Source organism: Onychostruthus taczanowskii, unplaced genomic scaffold (assembly GCF_017590055.1).
Source record: "Onychostruthus taczanowskii isolate IOZ18803 unplaced genomic scaffold, ASM1759005v1 scaffold1, whole genome shotgun sequence".
In the NCBI taxonomy this organism is placed as follows: Eukaryota; Metazoa; Chordata; class Aves; order Passeriformes; family Passeridae; genus Onychostruthus; species Onychostruthus taczanowskii.
In genome coordinates, this window is record NW_024496525.1 from 30,417,408 (window position 1) to 30,441,790 (window position 24,383).

At 48.6% G+C, this 24,383-nt stretch overlaps 1 protein-coding gene and 1 long non-coding RNA gene across 2 annotated transcripts; both read right to left on the reverse strand.

The window, feature by feature from the left end:
- Nucleotides 1-284: 284 nt before the first annotated feature.
- ANKRD9 (ankyrin repeat domain 9) lies at nt 285-2,078 on the reverse strand. Its single transcript, XM_041400933.1, has 2 exons — nt 1,958-2,078; nt 285-1,523 (listed from the first exon to the last, which is right to left on the reverse strand). The coding sequence occupies exon 2, from the start codon at nt 1,471-1,473 to the stop codon at nt 598-600; it is 876 nt and encodes a 291-aa protein (XP_041256867.1). The 5' UTR covers nt 1,474-1,523; nt 1,958-2,078; the 3' UTR covers nt 285-597.
- A 5,006-nt stretch (nt 2,079-7,084) lies between these two features.
- Nucleotides 7,085-18,109, reverse strand: LOC121333175. Its single transcript, XR_005952249.1, has 3 exons — nt 17,956-18,109; nt 17,731-17,851; nt 7,085-7,281 (listed from the first exon to the last, which is right to left on the reverse strand). It is a non-coding gene; the product is annotated as an uncharacterized LOC121333175 (long non-coding RNA).
- Between the last annotated feature and the right edge of the window lie 6,274 nt (nt 18,110-24,383).

A 24,383-nucleotide genomic window follows, 5' to 3' on the forward strand; every position in this document is an offset into this window, starting at 1 on the left:
ATGCATATTTTAAAATACATTTTGTTCAGATGCACATCCTTGGCAGCCTTGTTTAGGGAAGTTGTAACAGTATCTGGCTTCTCTTTGGTCTTGTGTACAAGACGAGGAAGTTTTCATCTGTGCCTTTAAAAAAAACCCACATCTCTGCCAAGATGTATTAGGAGAGCTGTAAAAAAGGAGTCATCCTGTTCCAGGACGGCGAGGCTTATGTAACAGGGAAATCCTAACAAAAAGATACTCCCCCACCCTGCACACCCTTTTCCAATGCACATGCCACTCCAGGGTTTTCAGTTGCTTGTTTTGTATTTTGATCACATCTGCCACTGGTTTATTTGGATGTATTTACAAATATGTTCTTCCCCATACCCTCATTTGTACATGCCATAGAACATCTTTATAAAATGCAGCATGGCCCTCACCTCACCACAAGGATCTTTAAATAAAATATATTGTAAAGTGCCGGATACAATTCTTTTAAAAAATACTGTTCTCAGTAAAACAGATACTTGGCCACTGCATTAGCAGCTTTGTATAATGATACATTTTTAGCACAAGTCTGTTTCTGTCAGTTGAGCAGGAGGCTCCCATACCAGCCCTCTAGCTCTCCAGTTTCAAGTCCAAAGGCTTTAGAAAATGAGGCAGAGGCAGATTATCCAGACCCTCTGGGAAGTGCTCAGGTGAAATGGTCCTGATCAAGACACGCATGGCTCCGACAAACAGCGATGGGGGAGCTAAGCCCACCAGGCACTGGAACCTGCTCTCTCCCAGGAGGCCCTGCCACTGCTGCCGGCTGTCCAAAAGCTGCTGTTTCATTGCAAACTTGAGGTCCTGAGGCACGAAGAAGAAGAGGCAGTCGAGGCAGAGGAGCTTGGCACGCATGTCAGCTGCCGGCGAGTGGGAGATCTGCTGCAGCAGGGTGTCGAGGGGGGTGTTCCCCGCGCTGTCCCGCAGGCAGGGCGCCGCGCCGTGCCCCAGCAGCAGCAGCAGGCACTCGGGCCGCACCAGCTCGCAGGCCGTGTGCAGGGCCGTCTTGCCGCCCTCCACGCGGCTGCAGCCCTGGCGGTCCAGGTGGGCGGCTCTGTCGCTCGGGGGCAAGGCTTGGATGGCCTTGAGGATTCGGAAGAGCACCCGGACGCGGTTGTAGCGCACGGCCATGGCCAGGTGCGGGGCCGACTGGCAGCAGCTGAAGCTTTGGCTGGGCACAGCCAGGGCGCTCTGCGGGAACTTAGTGAGCAGGTGCCGGGCGTAGGGCTGGTGGTCGTGCACCAGCGCGTAGAGCAGCGCCTCCGAGGGCGAGTACACGCTCACCTTGCCCCCGTCCTCCCAGTGGAAGACCTCCATGGTCCGCATGTCCTCCAGGAACCAGACGGGCAGCAGGTCCCTCACCGCCTGGTAGAAGGCGAAGGAGGATTTCTTGCACTGCTTCTGGGACTGGGCGCCGCAGCCGCCGACCCAGCGGACGCTCCAGGGCATGGCGAGGGGCCGGGCTCCGCCGGGGGCTGCCTCCCACCATCGGCCCGGACCTGCGGGAGCGGACGGGCGGTCAGTGCCGGGCGGCCGGGGCTCCCGGGCTGCCTCCGGGGCTCGCGGGCTCGGCCTCCCCGCCGGCGCGGGGGACAGCGAGCCGGCGCGACACCCCGGTGCAGGAGACACCCGTACCCCGCAATCGCCATCCCTCCCTCTGTCCGTCCCTGCTTCCTCTGCACGGGACACCCGTGTCCCCGGTACAAGGAAACGGCCTCCCCTCAGCGCACAGGACGCCCATGTCCCTGGCGCACGGGCACCCGGTACGGGGAAACGGCCTCCCCGCGGTGCCCTGGACACCGTCATTCCCGTGCACGGAGAGCCGCTACAGGGGAGCGGCCTCCCGGCAGTGCACAGGACGCCCATATCCCTGACGAACGGGGCCCGGTACACGGGAACGGCCTGTCTCCCTCCCCCCGCTGCCGGCGCTCACCTCCCCGCCGGTCCCGCGGTGCCGCCCGTGCCGGGTCCGCCGCAGTGAAGGGGCGGGAGCGCCGCGCGCCGCCGCGGGGCCCTTTTATCGCCCCCCCGCCCGGGCGGTGAAGGTCGGTCAGGACCGGGGAACTGTCCGGCCAACGCCGATTGGCCGCCGCCCCGGCGCCCCGGCCGCCCATTGGCTGCGCCGGGAGGATGGGGCCCGGCGCCGGCGCGTGCGTCACGGAAGGCAAAGTTCCAAGAAACTTGGCTGAGGGCTCGGAGTCCCGCGGGGGCGGGGCGGGAATGCCGCGGGGCGGGGGCCGGGGCCATCGGGGCCCCGGGGGCGTAGGGATCGGGGCTTGCAGGAGCAGGAGGTCACAGGGACATGGGTTCCTGAAGTATGGGGGTGTGGGGTCCGGGGGTGTAGGGATCGGGGTTCTCGGGGTATGAAGTCCCAGGGATACGGGGTCCCAGCAGTGTGGGGGTCTGACGTCCCAAAGGTATGGAGTCCAGGTACATGGTGTCCCGGGGTGTGGGGCCCTGGGGCTAAGGGATGCAGAGAGCAGAGGGCGCAGAATCCCGGGGGCATGGGGCCGTGAGTCTGGGCGGTCCGGGGCACAGCAGAGCCTGGACACATGGGTCAAGGGCACAGGGTGTCTGGGCCACAGCGGGCCTGTGCCCAGCGGCTGTGGGACACCCGGCCTCCGTGCAGTGCCCGGGTACACGTGTGCCGGGGCAGGCGCTGTCACACCCCTGTGCCCGCCCTGGCAGGGCCCAGCCTGGCCTGTGCCAGGTCTTGGCCCCTGTGGGTGGCTCGGGCTGCAGCTTGGCACTGCGCTTCGGTCAGCGCACGTGTGTGCACATGTGCTTGTTGCTAAACTTGTGTCTCTGGGATGTCTCCAGAGAGTGACATTTGCCTGCAGCCATTCCCTCTGACAGGCACCTGTCAGGTTTAGGCTACAGAAGAGCGAGGAGATGGTCATGGCGTGGGGTGAGCCCAGCGCTGCCCACAGCCCTGCACCAGGGGCTCCCCTTGGGCACCTGCAGTCCCTTGGCCCTAAAATGCATGTGTACAGTCACACACTGGGAAAGCAAGTGCTGGCATTACTGGGATCTGCTCTCTCATAAGGCCTCCTTACTGATAACAAATACTGGGATCTGCTCCATCCTTGACCCCCTGAGACCATTTCCGTCTTCCTCTGTGTGTTTGGCCCTAGTGTCTCCCCCTCTTGCAGCCATTGTCCTCTCAATCAGGAAGATCAGACTCTCTGGCATCTGCAGGTGGGCAATGCCAGTTGCTGATGGGTTCACAGACCACAGCTCTGATTTCTCTGTCCTTGGAGTTGTCCCACTGCTGCTGTTTGCTGCTGGAATAGAGACGCTTGTGCACACTGAGGGGGATCACCAGACAGGGGCTGAAATGCTCTGCTTCCCTGCAGCCCTCTCTGAGAAGCTACTCGGGGAAGCAGGAAGAGAGAGACCACATCACGCTACCAACTGTCCTGATGACCACGATGAGTAAGAAGCTGGCGAGGAACAGCCATCCCCTTTGTTGTGCCTCTTCTGAACCACCATTCAGCCAGGGAAACAATGCCTAAACTGTGCTTCCTTTGCTTTGTAACTTCCCTGCCAAGCAATGCTCACAGCAAACCCTGGGGATCTGTGTGAGGGGGTGCAGGCAGGTGGGGGAGCTGGGCAGGATACTGTCACACTGACCGTCACACTCTTGCTGACCACATCTGAGGGAAGAGAATAGAAGAAGGATAACATCCACTGATCTGCTTTGCCGGAGAGAATTACGTCCAGCGTTTGTCAGCACAATTCGTCATCCGAGGATCCCTGCGGATCCACCACGGCTCCTGGCATCTTGGATGTCAGCCACGGCACAGAAAATCCTCTTTCACTGCTTGTTTCCGATTCCAGGTGAAAACCCATTAAAGGCAGCCGCCTCACCATTCCCTGCTATCACCACCAGGGCACTGACCTGTCAGTCACGTCCTATCACTGCAGCCACGGGATAATTTGTACCAAAGTGCAGGACCCAAAGAAATGGTTTAAAAATAGCTGCTTCAACAGCTCTTCCTTCCTGTCTGCCCGTGCCTTGCTGCCCATTGCTGATGGCAGTGGTACCCACCACATCTCTGTGTGCCTCCTGCTCTGGGGAATACCCTGATGAGAATCCCAAATCCTCTTCTACCTGTGCTAGGACATTGCCTTCGATTTGGAATGTCCAGTGTGGTGATGTCAGGTTGCCCAGCCACTTCTACTCATCCTGCACATATGCCTGGGCAAGCCAAGTCAGGGCCCAAAGGCAAGGCATTAGTACAGTTGCAAAGCCAAACTGGCTTTTTTCATGGGAAATGAATGTCTTTGGTGTAGGAGTGGAACCATTATTCACAGGCCAAGCTCTCCTACAGAGGTGGTGGGAATGGTTACAACCATAGTGTGCTTTGGCCCCAGCAGTGGTTTAAAAATAGGCCAGAGCATGCCAAGTCCTTTCAGCCTCGCAGCTGGTGGGTAACCCTTTGCAAATTGTGTTTGTCACATACATTTGAAGTGGGAGCGTGCCTGTAGGAAAGGCAGCCTGTCTGTGGGCTGCACTGGATTGCATTTGACCCCAAAATTGTTTATAGGGTGCGGTGCTCAGCTCTAGTGATGTAACAAGACAGCCCAGAAAAGTTTTACTTTTCTGATGTGTATATTTTTTTGCACAGACCCATGATTTGTTTGTTTGCAGTCCAGCCTGGTTTTAATCACTTTGAATTAAGTAGCTGATCTTATTACCAATCTGACTATGAGAGGGCTTATCACAGGTTCCTTGGCACATGACAGAGATTACTCTATTTGTGCAGCCACATCCAAGTAACGTGACGTATTCTCTCAGAGCTATTTTCATCTTCACCCTCCTCTGGGATCTTGATCCTTTGGTTTCTCCAGCCAGTGACCAACTAAAACCTTCTTAATACTACGGAAACCCCAACTACGTAATTGGGCGAAGGGAAAAGCTCTGCCATTTCTTGTGGCAGACGTCATTTGCTTCCTAAGGCTTTCATTAAATTGAGGGCAGGATAATTTTGACATAATGGACCTGACTGTGTGTGTAATTAAAAGCAAAATAAAAATAGGCACTATCAGGGAGTACACTGAACATAGTATAGTGCTGGGTTTGAGCATGAGATTGAAGATGGGCAAAGAGTACATCCCTCATTCTTGAACAGAGATAAAGGATACAGGGTTTACTCCAGTCCTTGCAAAGAATTCATGCATGGGTTTAACTCTGAACACTTACCAGTCTCCTCTGGAAAAAGGCAGGCTCAGAACCAAAGGTCAGCAAAGTTTGAACAACAGCTCTACACCCCTGGTGGGCTGGAGCAGCACAGCTGCCACTTCACTTTTAGCCTCTGGGATCTTCATCAACAAGTCAGAGAGAAATGCCTAATGTCCTGTTTAGCTAAAACTGCACATCTTCAGAGTGAAGTGAGGAATGAGGAGAGTCAGGGCTTTTGTGGTAGGGGCGCTGGGCTGGAATAGACGCAGTGTATGTCCCCCTCTCACCACAGGTACATCACTGATCTTCAGTTTAATCTCTCTGCCACCAGCATCCCCCCTGCACACGGGGTGCAGTAACGCTGCTTCGACCATCCCATTTCACTGGTGAGTTCTTTAGGTCAGGGATAATATGCAAGTATATTGTTCTGGTCCTTGGGGGGCTGGGCTTGGCGTGGGGAACCCTCTGTTCTGCTGTGTTAGACACAGGACAGAGACTGGTCATCCTGTGCAGAGACACGGTGGCAGAGCTGCTGGCAGTCACTAGACAGGATTTGTTCTCCTTTGGTGAGGACATGCCATGTGGGGAGGTGGATGGCAGCCCCAGGCACTCTGTTCAGCTCTGATGAATAATAGCTGTTGCTGACACCTCGTGGAAGCCTCACACAAACATTTTCTCAGAAACCTTTCAGTTTCATTTCTTCTGCTGCTGGTTCCCCGATGAGCGTGTCCTTTGTTTCTGTTCTCTCAGGGCCCTTGGCTGCCTGCAGGACCAGGGATGGGAAGGCAGCAAGGGAAGCTGCCTGGGGCTGCCTGATAAGGAGGAGTGCACATCTTCCTGCATGGTGGTGAGTGAGGGCTGTTCACCATGCGTGGCTGTTGCACATCAGATGTAGAGATGAGGGCATCTCCCTCCTATATCCTCCTGGGTCTGTGACACCTGGGCCATGTACCTGCCTTTTGTGTGTCTCTTTGCCCATCTCCATTTTTTAGGGGATCATTTTCACAAGTAGCTGTCCTTTCATTTCAGAATATCAAATCAGTTTGGAAAAGATACAGAAGTTCTCCTGGAAAGTGCAAAAATATTTTCATTTGATAAAGAAGACAGCTGATTAGAGAGTCAGCAATGATCTGGGTTGGGGCAATGCTCCTGACTCCCTTGCTGGAGTCATCAGACAACATTGCCCTCTCCAGGGGAGGAGTCATGGCCTTGAACTATGCCCTGTTCTCATGACTCACCATTGCACTGTCTTGCATCCACATCTTCTTCCTCCTCAGTCTTCATTTGTATTACAGTTGGTCTCTGCTTGCTTGACTTTGTGTGAAACACCATTTCACACTGAGCCAGAGCTACCCATAACCTTGGCTGCTCTGCTTTCTCTGCTGTGTTATAAGGGTCAGCTCCATCCTGATCCATGGCATGAAAGAAAAATCTGCTTTGGAAACAACAAAGTGAGCAAATCTTCTCTTGTTATTCTTGTTTCCTGCATGTTGCTGAGCAAATTCCAAAAATCTGCATCCGAAATGGTTCTTGGTGGAGTAGGTTGCCCAGAGACCTTGAGGAGTCTCCTCCCCTGAAGATATTAAAAAGCTGCCTGGACACAATCCAGATTAATGTGTTCCCAGGGACTCTGCTTGAGCAGAGTTGGACTAGCTGACTTCCAGTGGTCCCTTCCAACCTAAACCATTTTGATTCTTAAGAGCCCAAGTGAAGCTCTAATACATTTTGTTTTGGAAAGGAAATCTCTCCCGTGGCTCTATAGGAAGTACATAAGGGTGACTGCTGTCAGACATCAACTGGTGAGAGGCTGAATAAATGTCTCAGCTGGTGTCACAGATTTTTTGATGTTGCCCACCAGTGAGATTACCTGATTTTTAAGGCTTTGAAACTTATTTTTTATTCTGATTCCTTGATAAAGTGGGCTGGCAGAGTGAACTGGGTAGAAAGGTGATGAACTCCTTCTGCTGCAGGTGTTTTGCAGGCCCTCAGGGATGCTCACAGGCTGTCATCAGTGTCCTCTTCACCTTGGCTGGGTTCACAGCCTACATCTCATTAAGCTTTAATTTTGGCACCTGTAATAAAAGAGCAACATTCATCCTTTTGGAAATTTAGGGAAATTCCCAGAGCTAAATCAGAGATTAAATTTCATCCAGCATATTACAGAGGGAAGCTGAAAAACGTGCTTGGCCCTTAAAAGTCTACAGAGCACCTTTTGGGGAGCCTTTCTGTTTTGTAAGCAAGCAGTCAAGAGGGGTCAGAGAGCTCCTGGTGCTTGTGGACGATTTTGGCCTTCAGCTTGATGTTGGTTGTTAAAAATATTTTCCCAGATGTATTAATATGACCAGACTGGATTGCATCTGAGCTGAACATTGTGAGCCTGAGGCAGGACATAAATATAGAAGCAAAACAGGCTGACATAAGAGTCATCTGTCCTCTTCTACACAAGAAGTGAAGGGGAAAGAGAGGGAACTTATTCTGTTGCAATTTTTAGATACTTCCAGGAATTAGCCTGAGCCTCAGTGAGTGCCTGCAGGGGGTCCTGAGGCACAGAAGCCCCCACGTATCCCTCTCTCAGCCCCTGGTGTGCTGTGCCAGAGGATTGCACACTCAGCATGTTTTTAACCCAGGCTTAGATCTGCCTAGACAAGGCCTGCAATCAGGAATGACTATTTGTTTGATGTGTTTGCCTAACAGGATTACCCTTATCATAGTGATATAGCAACCTGGCCTTGGCAGAGCAACCCCCAAGGGCACAAGGGGTCATACCCTTGTGTCCATTGCCCCAAATATGCTCAGCATAGCTTGTCTCTTATTGTGCAATATCCAGCCATGCTTCAGTTGGCATTCAGTGCTGTGCTTTGGGATAGAGCAGTTGTGCCAGGTACTGCTGCCTGCTGACATCACACTTGGCATTTCTCTCCCCACTTAAAAAAAAAAAATCAATAATATTCAAAAGTTAGAATAATGATGCAGTGTTTTATAATTAGAGAATAGGATGGCTTCCCCAGTGGAAATTGCTCTGAGCAAATGCCTGATTGAATTCCATGTGAATTTGTTACCCTGGCTTCCTAAGAACCAATGAATTGCCTGCCTTTTGTATTGTATATCATGAGCATGCCTTAAAACCCTTACAAAATCATCTGTTTGTCTATAAAAGTATACCTGTGATTATTAAATTTTGCTACCTAAAATGTTCAAGGAAGGTTCAGGACAAAAGCTCAGTTTTCCTGTAGATAAGTATGATAAAGGTTTTGCTAAAGCAGAGCCTGGCTCCATTGGGGATTGGTACTCAGACTTATTCATTCCAGTTCCTGGCCAGGCTGGGGACACCTCCTTGTTCCTTGTTGGTGTCATTTTAACCCCAGCTCTTTTCAGGCTGGTGGATGTGAGCCTGTCCTCACCAGCTCCCAGGCTATTTGTGGAAGCAGAACCTCTCACTCGCTATGTGCCGCTTTCAAAACAAGCAGGATCCTCTGTTTATAATGTGCTATAATTGGCCTGAATGAAACCTGTGGTTCAGGCTGTAGGGCCCAGGACTGCTGATGCAGCAGCACCCTAATTCCAAGCAATGCTCCTGAGAATGCCGAAATGGCTTTGCATAAAGCTGAGGGATGTGTAGGTACACAGTGTTAGCGGCATGTTCACAAGCTCCTGTTTCTGGAGCAGGCTGTACTTGTCAGGGCTGTGTTGATCCTCTTCTCTATGAGGTTTGGAGGAATGGAGCCTCCTTGGAGCAAAGCAGAGATATCCTCTTTTTGCAGCACTTCACTGTGTAGATGCTTAGGTTGCCATGGGGAACATTACCCTAACCATCCTTTTTTTCTTTCCCCCAAGGCATTTGTAGCTGGCATGTGAGTAGGGCTCTGTGACTCAGAAATTACCTATCCAACCATTGGGCCTAAATGGTTTGAATTCACCTGTGATTAGTGTATATTTAATTTTGGTGACATGTGTGGCTGTTCAGACCTTGCTGTTCAGCATGGAACTGTTCTGACCTTGTAGCTCATTGCAGGACAAGCTCCTGTCTAAGATAAAGCAAAGCACTCCCCTCACTTTTGTTTAGAGGCTGGTACATACAGTATAATCCTCACCCAAAAGTTGCATTTGATCTGGCTTTGCTGTAAGAAACCCCTCTGCTATTTCAGCTCTAAAACACAATAGATATATGGCCAAGCAGAAAGATTAAAAAAAGAACTGGCTAATGCTTTGTGTGTCTTAAAAGACTTATTTTTATTCCCATTTGTTCATTCTTTCTGCTCTTGGCTGCTGCTGGGTCTGTTGAAATAACAAACAGGGATGAAGAAAGAGGGCAGCTCTGTCGTGAGCTTCCTTCAGAGGGAAGCGGCTGCGGTGCAGCAGTTAACTCCACCGGCGACTGCAGCCTCCGCAGCTCTGCCGCCAGCAACCCGACGGGAAACCCGTTCCTCTGAGAAAAGATTGGATTATCACTCAAAAGCCTTTCTGCTGCAGAGTGGTGTTCAGAAAGAGTCTGTCTTTTGCTTTGTAAAAAAGTGGTCAGAAATCTTCCAGTGCTGCATGCAGCTGTTCTGCTGCCAAGAAAACCTCCCGGGCCTGGATGAGGCCTCTGCAATATTTCCGGTTTCTCTGTAATTACTTTCTAATTAAATTTTCAAATCCAAGTACAATCAGGAGGTTAAACCATAGTGAGTTCATAGTAGGGTCTTTCAATTTACTTTTTCTAAGTCAGTAGATATCCCCTATGTAGAGGTGATAGATAATTTTGTGAATATAAAGGTGCTTAAAATCAGGGTAGCAATGCCTTTTACCCGATGGATTTAGCACTAGCATAATTTCATGCACTCTCCATTTGGAAGCACTGCTTTTGCATAGAAATTGTTGTAAATGCCTGATCAGATTTGTCCATTAGTATGTTTACTCATGGCTTATTAAGTGGCTGGGGCATTAGGGTTCAAGCTTCCTTTGCCAGGATATTCCTCTACTCCTCCACATGCAGTTTAGGGAAACGAGAGGACTGATGTTTCCAAAGTGTTGAAAGAGTTTTATGATGCCTCCACTGCAGAAATAAATAAAGGTCTAAAAAGATGGTGTAAAGTAATTGAGAGATGGGATATATGACAAAAATGAGTAAATAGGGAAGCTGAGAAACAACTGAACTCAGCTGCTAAGCACTGCACAAAGGTCAGCTTGCTCCCTGCCACCCCCTGCAGGGGCCCCGGTGGTCTCCTCCCTTTTGGCTCTGCTCCCTGGACCTCTTCTATAGCCCTGCTTGGATACTGGGATCAGGACAGGCTGACTGGGCTCACCATTGCAGGGCTGCCCGCAGTGGAGCAGCCACTGTTGAGGTGAACAGAGAGTTTGGAGCACATGCAGGTTTTTTTACTGCAGAAAGATGTGAAGCAAACTTGGACAAAGGTCTTGGGCTCCCTCAGACTTTTTTGCAGAGCAGTGGACAGAGCCCATCCTGGTCACCCATCCCATCTGTGTACCCCACACTTGCCAACACGGTCTGTCACCAAGAGGGGCTGTTCTGTGGCTCTTGGGAGTGCTGCTGTTCAGCAGCTCACTCAGAGCTGGGTACAGCATCACCTGCTGAAGCACCCAACAGTGCCAGTGGGAATTACAGTCATGCTGAGAAGCTTTGTAGCAGACAGACAGACAGAATTACTCAGACTCACCTCTTCACATCTCTGTTTTGTTGCTGTCAGCCTCTAGCCTTGCTCTCCTGCCCCCAAACTGAAGATGGCAGAATAGGAAGTGCCTGTGTCCTGGTTTACAGCCAGGTGTTTCAGCTTAAACCACTGAAGAAAGTGGGTCTGGGATAATATCCCAGTGTGATAAAGGGAGGTAAGCCTTGGAGTAAGGTCTGTGCTTGGGAGACGTAGTGCTGTGGGGTTGGGGTTTTTAAATGATGTCAGCATTTGAGATCCCTTAGACTTGTGTTTTGGTTAAGCCCACAAGAAAATAAAAGTTCATTTGAGTTTACCCTGGAAACCTGGCTGCTGTCTCAGGCACAAATGCTCCTGGAGACAGCCTGCTCTTGCAATTCATGTATTCTGTGAAGCAGAAAGAAAAACATATTGGCCAGGGTTCAAGCACCTTTCTTGGTTGTCTTGGTGACAAGTGCCTGATGAAAGTTCAAGTTCTCTGCTTGCTTGTATAGAATAAAAGCAGCTATGCTTAAGTTACTGCTGTCATCCGTGGTCTTCCAGAGGGTGTTGATCTGTTGTTCCCAGTGTCTGGGCTGTTCTTGGTGAGTGAGACAATGTTGTGTTGTGAGGGTTGTAGTTTGTCCTGTGTCAGAGGTGACCTTTCAGTCTGTGGCATGCAGCAGTGGCTGTGTCATGGCAAACATTTGCAGTAAGCTGGATGCTCCCTCTGAGGGGCTGGAGTATGGGATGGTGGCACAAGCCCACTGCAGTTGGCAGCCTGCTGCAATGGTCCCTGGAAGCAAGCCAAAGGTAGCTGCTGTGTTAGCACAATCATTAGGCTTCAGAGTTGACAACACGAGGAGATGTAAAGGCAAGGGGAGCCTCCTTGGCACTGCCACTCCCAGCGTTTTCTTGTCTGGGGAAGAAGGGACTGGTTCTCTGATGCTTGGTTTGTGCTCTGAGAGACTCAAGTGTGTTTGAGGGCAGATTTTTTTAGCAGAAGTGTGAGGATGGTGGTGGGGGGAGAGTTGAGGCAAGGTCAGAGCAGCGGGATGTGACGTTCAGGTTTTCTCTCAGGGCTCCAGGAGGCTGAAACAGATGCCAGAAGCTGAACTCCTTGAGTCACCTGCAGTAACTCAAGAGCTGCATTTACTCTGCTGCCTTCAGCCCCTGCTCTCATGGGGCTTCCCCAGCTCCATCTGCCTGATACCATGGGCAACTTTCCAAAGCTGGAACCTCAACTGCCTTCATTTCTGCCCAGTTAGTCATTTCCCACTTATAAACAAACATTTTGGAGACACCAGAGAAACTGAGCCACCAAGAGGACAAAGTTCTGTTGCTTTTAAAGTAGCTCATTCACCAGTGAGTTTTACTGCACAGCAGCTCAGCCACCACTGAACTGAAACATACAGGCAACAGGAAAATGTGCTACTGGAGCAGGCCAGTCATCAAGTCGACTTCCATTTAAAGTGTTGTAGTTGAGGTGGCTTTGTTCTGAGATTTGTTTTAATCTGTCTTGAGACATCTCCTTCTTCCTTATATGCAGAGGTTTTCTGGGTTCCTCTGAGGACGCTTGCACTGGCAGTGCAATAGAGATCTGAGGCGTGGTTGTTGCTGCAAACTAAAGTCAAACAATCCCCCTCAATCCTTGAAAAAAGAGGAATCTGCTCACCCATGTTTAACTGCTTCCTGGCTTCTGCACTTTTCTAACCTTCATTCCCACTTGTGACCTGCCCATAGGTGTGTGCTCACACTTTCCTCCCACTGACCCAGCCAGGGCATCGTGTGCCTGCCGTGTGGTCCCACACTGACGTGGTTCTTGAAAATCCAGTGTGACTGAGGGCATGCACAGCTTGGAGGTGAATCATTGCCAAGTCTCATGGAGCATTACCCAGCAGTGCTGGAAGTGGCCCCAGGGATCAACACTCTTGCAAATGATCAGCCAGCCCCTTCCTCACAGAGATCCTTATAGGAAAATGTTTGTCTAAAGTGGAAAACTTTTTCAAAAAAAATCTCAGAGAGAGGGATAAATAAGCAAAAAAACAGTGGGAAATGTTTAAATCAATTTTAAACAACATAGTGGACATTTTAGTTGAGAGACTTATTCTTGTCTTATTAAAAAAAAAATCCAAATGTAATTATTTACCTAAAAGCTGTATCACGAGGGGTGGATGCTGCCAGCCTGCAGGGCTGAGCCAGAGCTCCAGATCCCACTGTTCCTGCTCTGTCCACAGGCTTTGGGCTGGCACAGGCACAGTGCTCCTTCCTGCCCGCCACCAGCCTGCTAAACACGGCCGACTTGTGCTCAAGCTTAGCACAAGCTCGGTCAGGCACCTGATAAATCGAAACCAAACCCAAGTGCCTTTGGCTGCTGAGGATGGAGCTGCTGTCAATTTGTTTTTCTCGGCTCAGCAGTTTCCCCTGAGATCTCCATCAACAAATCGATGCTGGGTGTGGCACTGCCCTGCCTCAGCTCCTCTCCCGGGAGCTGTGTGTGTCCTCAGGCCGGCCCTGAGGGACGCGTGGCCACCCTCGGCCGCCCGGGGCTGGCTCAGCCCTGAGCTCCGCTCCCGTCGGGGCTGCCCGGAGCCAGCGCAGAGCACAGCGAGTGCCAAGCGCTCCCTGGACTGGGACACACCGGGCTGCCTTGAGAGCGCTGTGCCACTGTTACATAAGCCTTTGGGGTTTCCTCTGCACTTCATTGGCGTTTGCTGCACTTCATGAAGAGCCAGAATTTTATATTTTCTGCTGGACTTCCCCCTCTGCAGTGACAGCCTGACTCTGTGCCTATGAGGCAAATACAACTTTTCCATTTGGGTATTTCCAGTGACATTGGTCAGGCACAAAATTCTTGTCATCTGAAGGAACAATTTTGGCTATCTTACCCCAAATGTCAGATTCTTTCTGTCTTTTTACAAATAATTTTAATTTTTAGGACTCTTTTCCCTAAACTGTTTAAAGCTAGGGAAAGCCCCAGAAGCTGTAATGCAGTCGGGACCCGATACAAATCAGCGGGGCTCTTCCTGCGGGCATTTCGGCCAAAGCTGACTCGCGGTGCCCGCTCCAACTTGCGGCAGCCGCGAGTGCATCAGCAGCCAAAGGTTCCCCCCTGCAGCACAGTGACAGCTACTGCAGGTGCCCCATCAGCTGGAGCTCACTTATCCACGAGGACTTTTCCAGTAAAAAAAAAAAAAAAAAAAAAAAAAAAAAAAAAAGCATCTTGTGCTGCTAAAATCCAGAGAAAATTCTACTGACTTCAGCAAAAGCAGATGGGATTGTTAACGGCATGACGGAATTGGCAATTATTGGCACTACTTTTCCTTTGTGAGACCCAGTCTGAGGAGTTTCCCAGGGAGATATGTTGGGCCATGGGTCATGATATAATGACTACATCCACGGGTCAAAATTTTGCTCCTCACCCATGATGAGGCATGAAGAAAAAATGGGCTAAAACTTTATGTGGTTCAGGGGACAACTGAAAAATTCATAGTGAAATGTGCTGAGGGATAACACCACAGTGCAAGGACAGGGCTAAGAATCAAACTGTTGGAGGCAGTGGGGTTTTTTTGGGGAGAATTTTGGTTGATTCTCTGTTCTGGTAACACCCCCTCTTCTGGGTGCACCCAGGACTGATGGATCTTCCCATGGTCCAGCCCCAGCACTCTTGTTATCTCATGGGCATCTGTGCCAGTGCTTGCCAAAGCTTTTGGGCTTGCCGTTGCTTCAAGCTCTAGCCAAATTTAGGCAAATGCAACTAAATGTACTACACAGACATCACAGATGAAATGCACTTTCTAACTTTACCTGGTTAGATCCTTTTCTAAAGGAAAATGGAACTCCTGAAAAACGTGCTGGCCTTGTGCATCACTGACACCAAGACCATCCACATGAGTGTATATTGACCTGCCCCATTTTATGGATGCAGTGGGCCTTGGCTAGCAGTTGGCAAAGGCTCATAAAGCAGTTGGGGTTCTTTGTTCCCCTCTTACATGCACACACAGACCCCCTGAGCTCTTAGCTGGCTGCTGCCACAGCCCTCAGTGTAGCACAGGCTGTGTTTTCTCATGTGAAATTCAATAAATTCAGCATTTTCAGGACCTCAGTATAATCAGGGTTTTCAATCTTCTCCTTCATTGCCTTCTAATATACCCTCCTGACAATTAACTCTGTGTGTTGGGAGAACGCCAAATGCAGGGTAAAAGACTTCGTTTTTCTTTCCCATAATTAAATGTCGTGTTCGCTGCTGTCTTTCCCACTCGATTAAGTGTCCGTGTATGGTCTAAAATGCTATTTGGTGAATTAGCATAAAGTCTGTCAGGATTTCAACCAACATTCTCCCTCTCACTGCATCTGTGCAGCTCACAAAGGGCAGTGTTGGCTGGCGGTGGGGGCCTGGAGATGAGTTTACTGCAACTCTGAAAAAATGACTTGCAAACCTCTCTCTGGTCTCACTCCATGCTGCAGGCCAATTGGGGCAGCTAGCTGATTAGAGTATTTTTTAAAAATTACATCTAAAGGACATAATGGAGAAATAGTCCCCAAGCTGGACTCTGGCAACATCTACAGCATTGCATGTGATGGCAAAAAATATAATCGGTTGTCAGTGACTAATAGATGTGTGAGTTATAGGCTGGGAGGTGAAATAGCAACTTTTCACCAGTTCAGGATGAGCTGGAAGTGAGATGATGACTGAGGTCCTCAGCACAAGACGAGCAGTGTGGTTATCCTGGTTGGCAGCCCTGTCCTAAGGAATGGTCACTTTCCCTAAGAAGCGTTCCCTGGAGCCAGTGCACTTTTTGCCCCATTCCCCAGGGCTGCTCTGTGCCACTCAGTTCCAGAGTCTGTTAACCCAGCACTGAACATCCCAGGTGCCACTCTGCACATCTTTTAAATACTTCCAGGGACAGTGACTCCACCACTTCCCTGGGCAGCCTGTTCTGTGCAGTACCTTCCTTGGGCAGCTTGATCACCATTTCAGTGAAGAAATGTTTCCTCATATCCAATCTAAACTTCCTGGCACAACTTGAAGCTGTTTTCTCTTGTCCTATTGCTTGTTTCTTTAATTTTCATAATTCTTCAATCTTCACAACTTCTGGTTTGTTACCAAGGCCAGAAGCAGTCTCTGATATGGGACGATGGCTCATTATGAGTTGGGAAAAGACTTAGTGGTGAGGGGAACAGAGCTGGCATATAAACCTGGAATGTGACAGTGAGTCCCAAGCCCTCCTTGTCCAGAGATACCTCTGCTCCCTGAGAAAGGATTACACTGGGTGGGATCTCATTCTCCTGCTGTTTCCCCAACTCCTCCTGCAGTTCTCTCCCTGTCCTTTGGATAAACAGCTGCAGAAAGGGAGCCTTTGTTTCCAGAAGCGTTGGGGAATGGCTCGTGGTGGTACAGATAACCCTGCCTGTTGAGGAGAGGCAGCAATACAACTGGGAGGGTACACAATGAATTATTCACCAGCTGTTTCCTCTCCTTTCAAGACATTTTCTGTAAAAACAGGGGTTGGAAGTTGTGCCTGCGAGATATGCAATCAACAACACAGAAGGAGTTTGAGCTTTTGGCTTGCTGGGTACTCAGACTGTCCGTCACAAGGAACTGGTTTGTGCAAATCTGTGTCTGGACCTCCATGATGTTTGACTGCAGGTGACCCATAAATGTGTTTTCTTTTTCTCTGAATGCCTGCTGAAGGCCTGAAAATCTGATTTACAGAAGTGCCAGGTGCCTGCAGCTTTGACAGATGTTGGTAGGAGTGATGCTTTAAACACACAGAGAGAGGCACAAGCAGGAAGCCCCAAGAGCCCTTGACCATGCTCTTGGGGCTTCCTGCTTGGGGCCCTGGCTGTTTGCAGCCTCTCCTTTGCCTGGTCTAGTCCCTAAGGAGGAGACAACGACAGCCCCTCCCTCCTCGGGCTGCAGATAGAGGAGATGCTCTCACCTTGGTGAGCACTGGCTTGCACTGGTGAGGTGCAGTGGAAAAAAGCCCATGAGAAAAAATACAGGTCCCCACGTCTGAGTCCAGCACCAGTGTTTGGGGTTTTTTTTTCTTTTCTTCAACCTGGCTATTCAAACTGCCATGAAAAATAGGTCCGTTCTTTTCTTTTATAACCTCTTACAAGTTCTCAATTTTAGCCTCCACTCCCCAGAGCCCATAAAATAAATGGGTAGAAACACCATAAAAATGAACAAAATCCCAAACCATAGCTAGTTCATATTCTGAGTGTATTGTTAAATGTGTATTAAGGAAAATCCCTCATCTTACATAAATATGTAATTGTTTATAAATCCGTAACTAATTTTAAGCTATTTGAAACAGCCTTATAGTAGAATGACCTTCTAGAAATTGAAGGGGGTGCCAGATGACTGCACTAAAGGACAAGAACAGATTAGATGTGACATACCTCTGTTTTAATATATTTGAAAAATTTTTCCCAAAAAAAATACAGGTTAGAAAAGAGGTAAAATTGCTCATTTATTTAATATTTTTGGCTTTGAGTAATAAGAATATTTTCCCCCTAGGAGGTCAGCGCCCTGCCATACACAGGAACTGAGGATTTAACCAGGAATCAGCTGGTCAGGCCACCTTCCTCTCCTGCTGTCACTTTTTAGCAGTGGGTACTCAGCCTGCTTTCTGCCATCACCTCCACCTCTACAGGGCAACAGCACAGATGTGAAAAAGGTTATTGGGAAAGGACAGTATCTCCTTGTACTGCCTTGCTTTATACAAATAAGAGCTATCTCAGAGCTGGAAAACAGTCTAATGTGCCTGCAGTTCCAAGGGGAACACATGGCAGGAGAAACAGAGGAACAGACATGAAAACAAATGGACACACACATTGTGTTTCTGTTTCTCATGCTGAATATTGATGCACAGTGCAGCCAAATCCTACCTGATCCCCTGGCCTGGATGCAGGGGATGAGAAGTGCTTCCCAGTCTGCAGGGTCATGTGCTGACAAGGTCTGGGCATCAGGTTGAGGCTTCCCCAGTCATTTCCCAGCCCTAGCCAGGTCCTACTCCAAGAAAATAGGAGCAAGGTTAAGTTCTGCATCCTCCTTCAGGATTGCCCCCAGCTGAGGAGCATCCTTCACAGGTGCCCTCCTGTTCCCAAGTGTACCTTTGTCATGAAACCAGAGGATGACTCTAGGCTTTCCCCAGTCTGCCTGGGGAGAGAGGAGATGGGATCCTGTCTCCTAAGGGAAGGTGGAAACAGCTGAATTGGTAAGAAGAAAATATATCCCTGTCCTATCTGTGCCTGGGCTCCAGCAGTGGCTCCCTCTCTAAGTGCTTTGGAGGGCACTTAAAACATTGCTGCCTCTTTGGTGGAGACTGAGCTGGCCCCAGAGTGGGGCTGAGCCTGTGCTGCTGCTCCGGGTGGGTGCACGATGACAACCCACATGATTACATTCCCAGCAGTGGGTACAGTGAAGTGCTGCCAGATGATGACACCTCACACGGTCCCAGGGATGCTTTTAGATTCATCTATTAATAGCTCCCTGTGTTTTCTCTTCTGGAAACATAAATATGTATCCCCAAATGCTCCCGATTGTCACATGCCTGGAAGTTGGTAAATTGGCGACTGATTTCAGATCTGTCCAATGTAAGGCTCTGTGATTGATCAGCATGTCCTGAGCCGTCCCCGCCTCACTCCTGTGCCAAAATCCTGGGAGCGTGTGCTCATCACAGTGACAGGCTGGGAAGAATCTGAGGAGGAAAGCTGCAGGAGCTGGGTCAGTCCTGGAGCAGGCTAGCATAACTTCAGCTGATTTGAATGTGAATTACACTCGTTTAGGCCAGGCCTGGAATTTGCCCCTGGCATGGGCTGGCTCTCTGCAGCTTCACTAAACCAGTAGTTTTTGACCCAAAATGCTGTCCGTGGGAAAAGAGCTGAGCAAAAGCAAATCGTGGTGCCAGCCTCAGTTGCGACTTTGCCTATGAAAAATGTAACTAATATGAGCGATCCTTACTTCTTGTGATCTTAGATTTTAAATTTTTTTTTAGAAATTGCAGTAGTTAATGAGTGCATACAAATGTGTGTGCATGGGATGCAAACACATAAACTCCCACCCATGAACATACATTCTAAATACTGGCTGATTCAAGTATAAGTGTTTTGTTTCTGGATTTAAGCTTCCTCCAGATTCAGTAATTTTGGAGTGGAGATTTTGTCACACTGTACTGCTGAGATGCTCAATGCAAATGTCGGGTTAGATCTGGCTGCTGACAGTTTCTTGGGTGATTTGTGTTCTGGGCTTTGCCACATGGTTCCTTCTCTGAAGCCAAAAGTCTCTCTGGGGTCTGGACTAGCTGAGCTGCTGGCTTTGGGATACATGGTATATTGGCAGGGCTCCCCCCAGATCAGAGATCAGCATTTCCACCTTCCCAAAAGATCACTTTGTAGCATCTCTTCGCTGTTGAGTGACTAAATTAAAGTGTTCAACCTAGTGGCACTACAGGAGGGACATCAGTGACCCCACTGATGGGGACACATTTGCACAGGTGTGTTTAAGACCAAGTACAGTGAAATGTCTATCAAGAAGATATTTCCAAGTGATGACAAATTCAATCTGCTAGACAAGAGCCACCCTGAACCATCCACAGCTGGTGGGACGATGTCCCTGTGCCCAGCACTGCCTTTCCATCCTTTGGCAACATGAAAATCACCCAGGGTGAGCTGCTGCCTCATGGACCTGCCAGCTTCAAATGTCACCCTGATCCATTATCTGATACAAATGCAGCTCTTTCTGGGATCAAAGAAAGCCACCTGCATTGAAATGGACTCATCCAGAGCTTTGACTCTGTGCCCCCTGCTCCAGGTAGGACAGCCACCCTCAGGAGTGACAGAGGACACACAGCTATGCCCTGCAGAGGTCATGCTTCACTCCAGGTGGAAATGTCATTTCTGGGTATCCTCTGGCCTCTTTTAAAATTCCTAATAATTTAAAGTCCCACATTTGGCTAAGGTAAAACAATTTGCAATTCTAGTCACTCACATGAGAATTATTTTAGGATAAAGAGCAGAGGCATTTGCAGTCTGGTGAGACACTCCTCACAAGTATTAATTTGGTCTTGTTGCTGGGGGGACTTTCTGGAGAAAGGAATGGTGAGGAGAAAAAAAAAAAGAAAAAAAAGAAAGCAGAGGAGGAAACTGGAAAGTGAAGGTCATGTCTTCCCTGTCTGGAGATGGTCTTTACCAATGGTGGTGAACTGTCCTTGTCTAGATCTCTGTGCCTGGGCACAGAAGGGGAAAGAACAGCAGTTTGGGCCCTAAAAATGCAGAAATAGGAGGGTGATATTTTGCTTTCTTGCTGCTCACAGAGAGTCACTCAAACATCTACTGCAGTGCAGAGCAAAATATGGCAATAGTGATCCAATTGCTTATCGAGCTGGGGAGGGCCTGAAGTCAACTAATTTGGTAGCAGACTGTTTGTGTAGTGTAATCCCATGTTAGCCTTGAAAATGCTAAATCAGGACTGAAATCAAGATTTTTTCTCACTACTGGATTTAGTTTAGCCTTTCCAAATGGTATAATACAGCAGAATGCTGCCTTTATTGGAGCTGTTATATTTCATCCCATTTTATTTCCTTGTTTGTTTTGAGTAGTCAAGGACTTTCCAACAGAATATCTTTGTGCTCTGCAGGCTGCTCAGAGCAGGTCATATTAACAAGCTGTGGATGATATTTCAGAGAGCACCTCAAACCAGAGCTGTGCTCAAACCCAGGCTGCAAAGCCCCTGGGCTATCCAACATCAGGTTTCCTGTTCCAGCACCGGTTTTCTCCAGCATGACTGAGGCTGTAAGAAACAAGCTATCAGTGGGATTACTGCATGGCTGAGCTCTGCTTCCAAGAGACAGGAACCTGCATTAAAGAACCAGTGCAAGTTGCAGGGCACAATGTGCACTGTGCTGAACTAGTGGCACTGGTTTGGAGGCTACTGGTACACGGAAACACTGGGAGATGGTGTACCCTAGTGTTTAGTCCCTGTGTGCAAAGGCTGTCACAGGATGCATGACTCATACTTCATGGCCTTAAACTGCTTTTGTTAATGTTGCTGGCCCAGATGGCCTGGGAAAGGCTGGCCAGGAGAGCTCCCATGGCGGGCAGTCCATGCACAGCCTCCTCTGCCGACACAGTGGGGCTGGAGGGAGTTCCTGGGGAAGGGCAGCAGGCTCAGGAGCCACAACCTCCCTTGCTGCCTCATTCCAGGAGCACCTTCTTCCGTGGTGGGAGAAAGGCATGACAGCATTGGGAGGACTTTTTTGGGAATCATTTGCTATGGGGTTTGCCATTCCTTGCCCATGGTTTCCACCAGCAGGGTTTGGGATAGACTTGGTAACAATGAGGACTTCCCAGCGTGTTCTTTAGGACTGGTCTGACAGAGGCATCCTGTGGGCAGTGTTGTGAAATCCAATCTGGTTTTTTTTCCCTGTGACACAGATCTCACTTTACCTGCTCTTCTCCTGCCTACCAGCAGCTCAATCCAGCTGTGTCTTACACTGAACTCTTGCTTGAAGTCTTTGAATTTTCCACAACCTTCAGTCACAGATCTGAGTGTGCTGATAATTGATTACAGCTTCCAAGGACTCTTGCATGCAGTCTTCTCTGTCCATTGTGAAACACAGATGTGTGACAGAGGAGGAAATCAAATAAGTGACAATGACAGAGTTGGTCACAAACTGAATGAATCAGTAAACACCCAGTTTTCAGTTATTTACTTTTGATAGACCAAATTTTCAGGGCTGAATTTTCTCTTCGGTGCTTAAATCACATGCAATACTTTGCAAATATAGATTTCCACCTCATGTGTATAAACAATGAGATGAATAATTTTAGCACAGATGGCTCTTGTAATACTGTTCTGGTTCCAAATATTCAAGGATCCTTTTAGAGCCCTGGGTCCTCATTCCTGGTATGTGAAAGCTAATGTTTGACTCTTTTTATCTTAAATTCTATTCCATCTCTCAACTTCAAGGTTATAATTTTGCCCTAGAAAGGCTGAGGAAAATGAAGAAATGGGAAGACACTCTCAAATACATATTTTTTGAGATCATTGGTGATTTTTACATTAGATATTCTGAGCCTCTCTAATTTGTGGAATCACAGTTGATAATGTCAAAAAAAGGTATTAAAGATAAGGTCCCTTTTAAACAAATAGTATGTAAGGACCTGACCAATACTAAAACCTCTTGAAAAAAAACTTGTAACACAAAGAAAAGTAGATGGTGTGATTGCAACCTAGCATGGTTTCTGCCTGGTTCCACATGATGCTGGGTGGAGAGACTCAGGGTGACCCCTTACTCACCATGGCTGCCCAAATACCCACAAAAAAAACCTTGGCTGATGAACTCCTCACCAGGTGGGTGGTTAAAGCTTTCATTTAGACATCAAAAAGCCCCAACAAACTACAGCTCCTAAGGACTGGCCTTCAGGTGCTTGCTGTTGGCTACTCATGGTGGATATAGAGGGTACTTAGAAGATGGAAGGTTTGGATTTGGAATCTTAAAGAGGAGGTGCTGGTTTTAGGTATCAATCTTTGCTGGTCTGTTCAGCAGCAGTCCTGGGATTTGGGCTGGAGGGAAGCTTGTTTTGTTAAGCTTTCTGCTGGGATCTGAGTGGTGCCTGCAGGAACCTTTCTCTGCCTTGGGAGATGAAGGTGGGCTCTGGCTTCCCTGGAGGATGTAAGAGCTGGGCTGGAGGCCAATGAGGCTTGTGTGTGTTTTGGAGGATGGAGAATTGCAGAGCCAGTGTAATGCATAGTGGTTGGAAAGCCCTGAGAACCTGATGCTAGCATGTTCAGTGTGGGATGATCTCTGACATGGGAGAACAGACCCGTCCAAGCTATTCAGAGCTGGGGCTTTAAGGAGCAGGAGAGCCCAGGGTGGGCAATTGGCAGTGTGAGGAAGGTACTTCTACAGACAGATGCCCTTGGGGGATATGTCCCAGAGGTCTCTCACAATGACTGGTCACTGCTTTTAGGAGTTGTTGCTGTGCTGATTCAGAGACTCCCTGGACAAAGTAATTATTACTCTCAGAAGTATCATCTTGCTGCTTCAGATGTGTTGCTTTTAGGCTGATCTGTGGCTGGGACTGACCCTTCCAACAGCAACTGAACATTAACAGCTGAAGGCTTAACAGTAATATGCTTAGTGTAATAAGATCAATTATATTAAATGCCTGATTAAGAGCCCTGGGGACTGGAATCCTTCCTCTGCAGAGGCACCAGTGAGTGCCCTGGCACCAGTGGGTGAGGCTTCCCCTCCTCCAGAAGCTGTGTGTTCTACACTTCCCTGTCATGTCCAGCCTGCTTTTAGGTGTAAATAGACATTTTTTCCTGTTCCTACCACTCTTCACTCCTGGTGCAGGTTGCATCAGGGACTCCTCTGGCGTGGATTTCTGCCCTTTGAGCTGGACGGCCATCACTGAGTTGCTTCATCCTGGCTGGGAAACAGGATGTATCTGAGGGCACTTCTTAAGTGGGACTTGAGGCACAGCCCTTGGCACCTGAGCAGCTGAGTTCACATGGGGCACAGTGCTGCAAAGCACCTGTGCATGGCAAAATTAGCTTTACATGTAATAATGCTGTGTACAAAGAGCTTCAGAAAGAGGGAAGCAGCTCAGGACAAGCTGGGAACAAATATGCTTCTACTTCCAGCAGCTCAGCCTTCACATTCCCAGACAAAACATGAATTTCAAACTGATTATATAGTCTACTAAATGTCTTCAGCTCTCTACTCAATATATTAGAGACACACACCAGAAATTTAGAAGAGAATTGAATCTGAATATTAAACCAGTGATTCCCCAGAGGGAAATTTTCTCAACTTGTCTGATTCTCCAAGGAGATGGTATTCCCAAAGAACTAATTTTTTAACTAATGATCAGATGAAATAAGGCTCTGTTGGAGGTTTAGAAGACCTAACTTGGCATCAGTTGAATGCATATGGAATTTGTCATCAGTCATAATGAAAAAAATTGCTTGAAACTTTTTCATTGAATGTGCATTTTTTCACTGAAAGTGCACTTAGAACTAAAACCTCTGTTCTTCTCAGCCTGTGAAGTGAGTAAATGACTATGTCCTCTGAAACCCATATCAAAGGGGATGCTCTACCTTTCTATAGTGTTTTCCTTCTATTTAAAGCCCTTTTACAGAAACCAATGGAAGTTGTCATGACATGAGAGGCAGAAGAGTTGCCAAATGTCTTGGAAACATAGGCAGCTACTTCTGGGAAAGTGGATAGCTAAGGGCTAACAGGAAGGCAAATGCCTGATCCCAAATTTAGATTCAATGTCCCAAAAAACATAAATCTGCTGAATTTCATCTCTGTCTATTCAGGCCTCTTAAAAATCTTGTGCTTGAGATGCTGTGTCTCAGGACTTTTGAAGGTAAGTTCTGTCCCCATTTGGCTCTAGCAGAATGGCTGAGCGGATCAGGGTTTACTTATTCTTTATTATTTGCATATGTTGTAAAATATAGTAATTTTTCAATGTGTTCAGCCCTGAGCAATGGAGGAGCACGCAGAGCACAGCAGCTCTGACATGAGTTA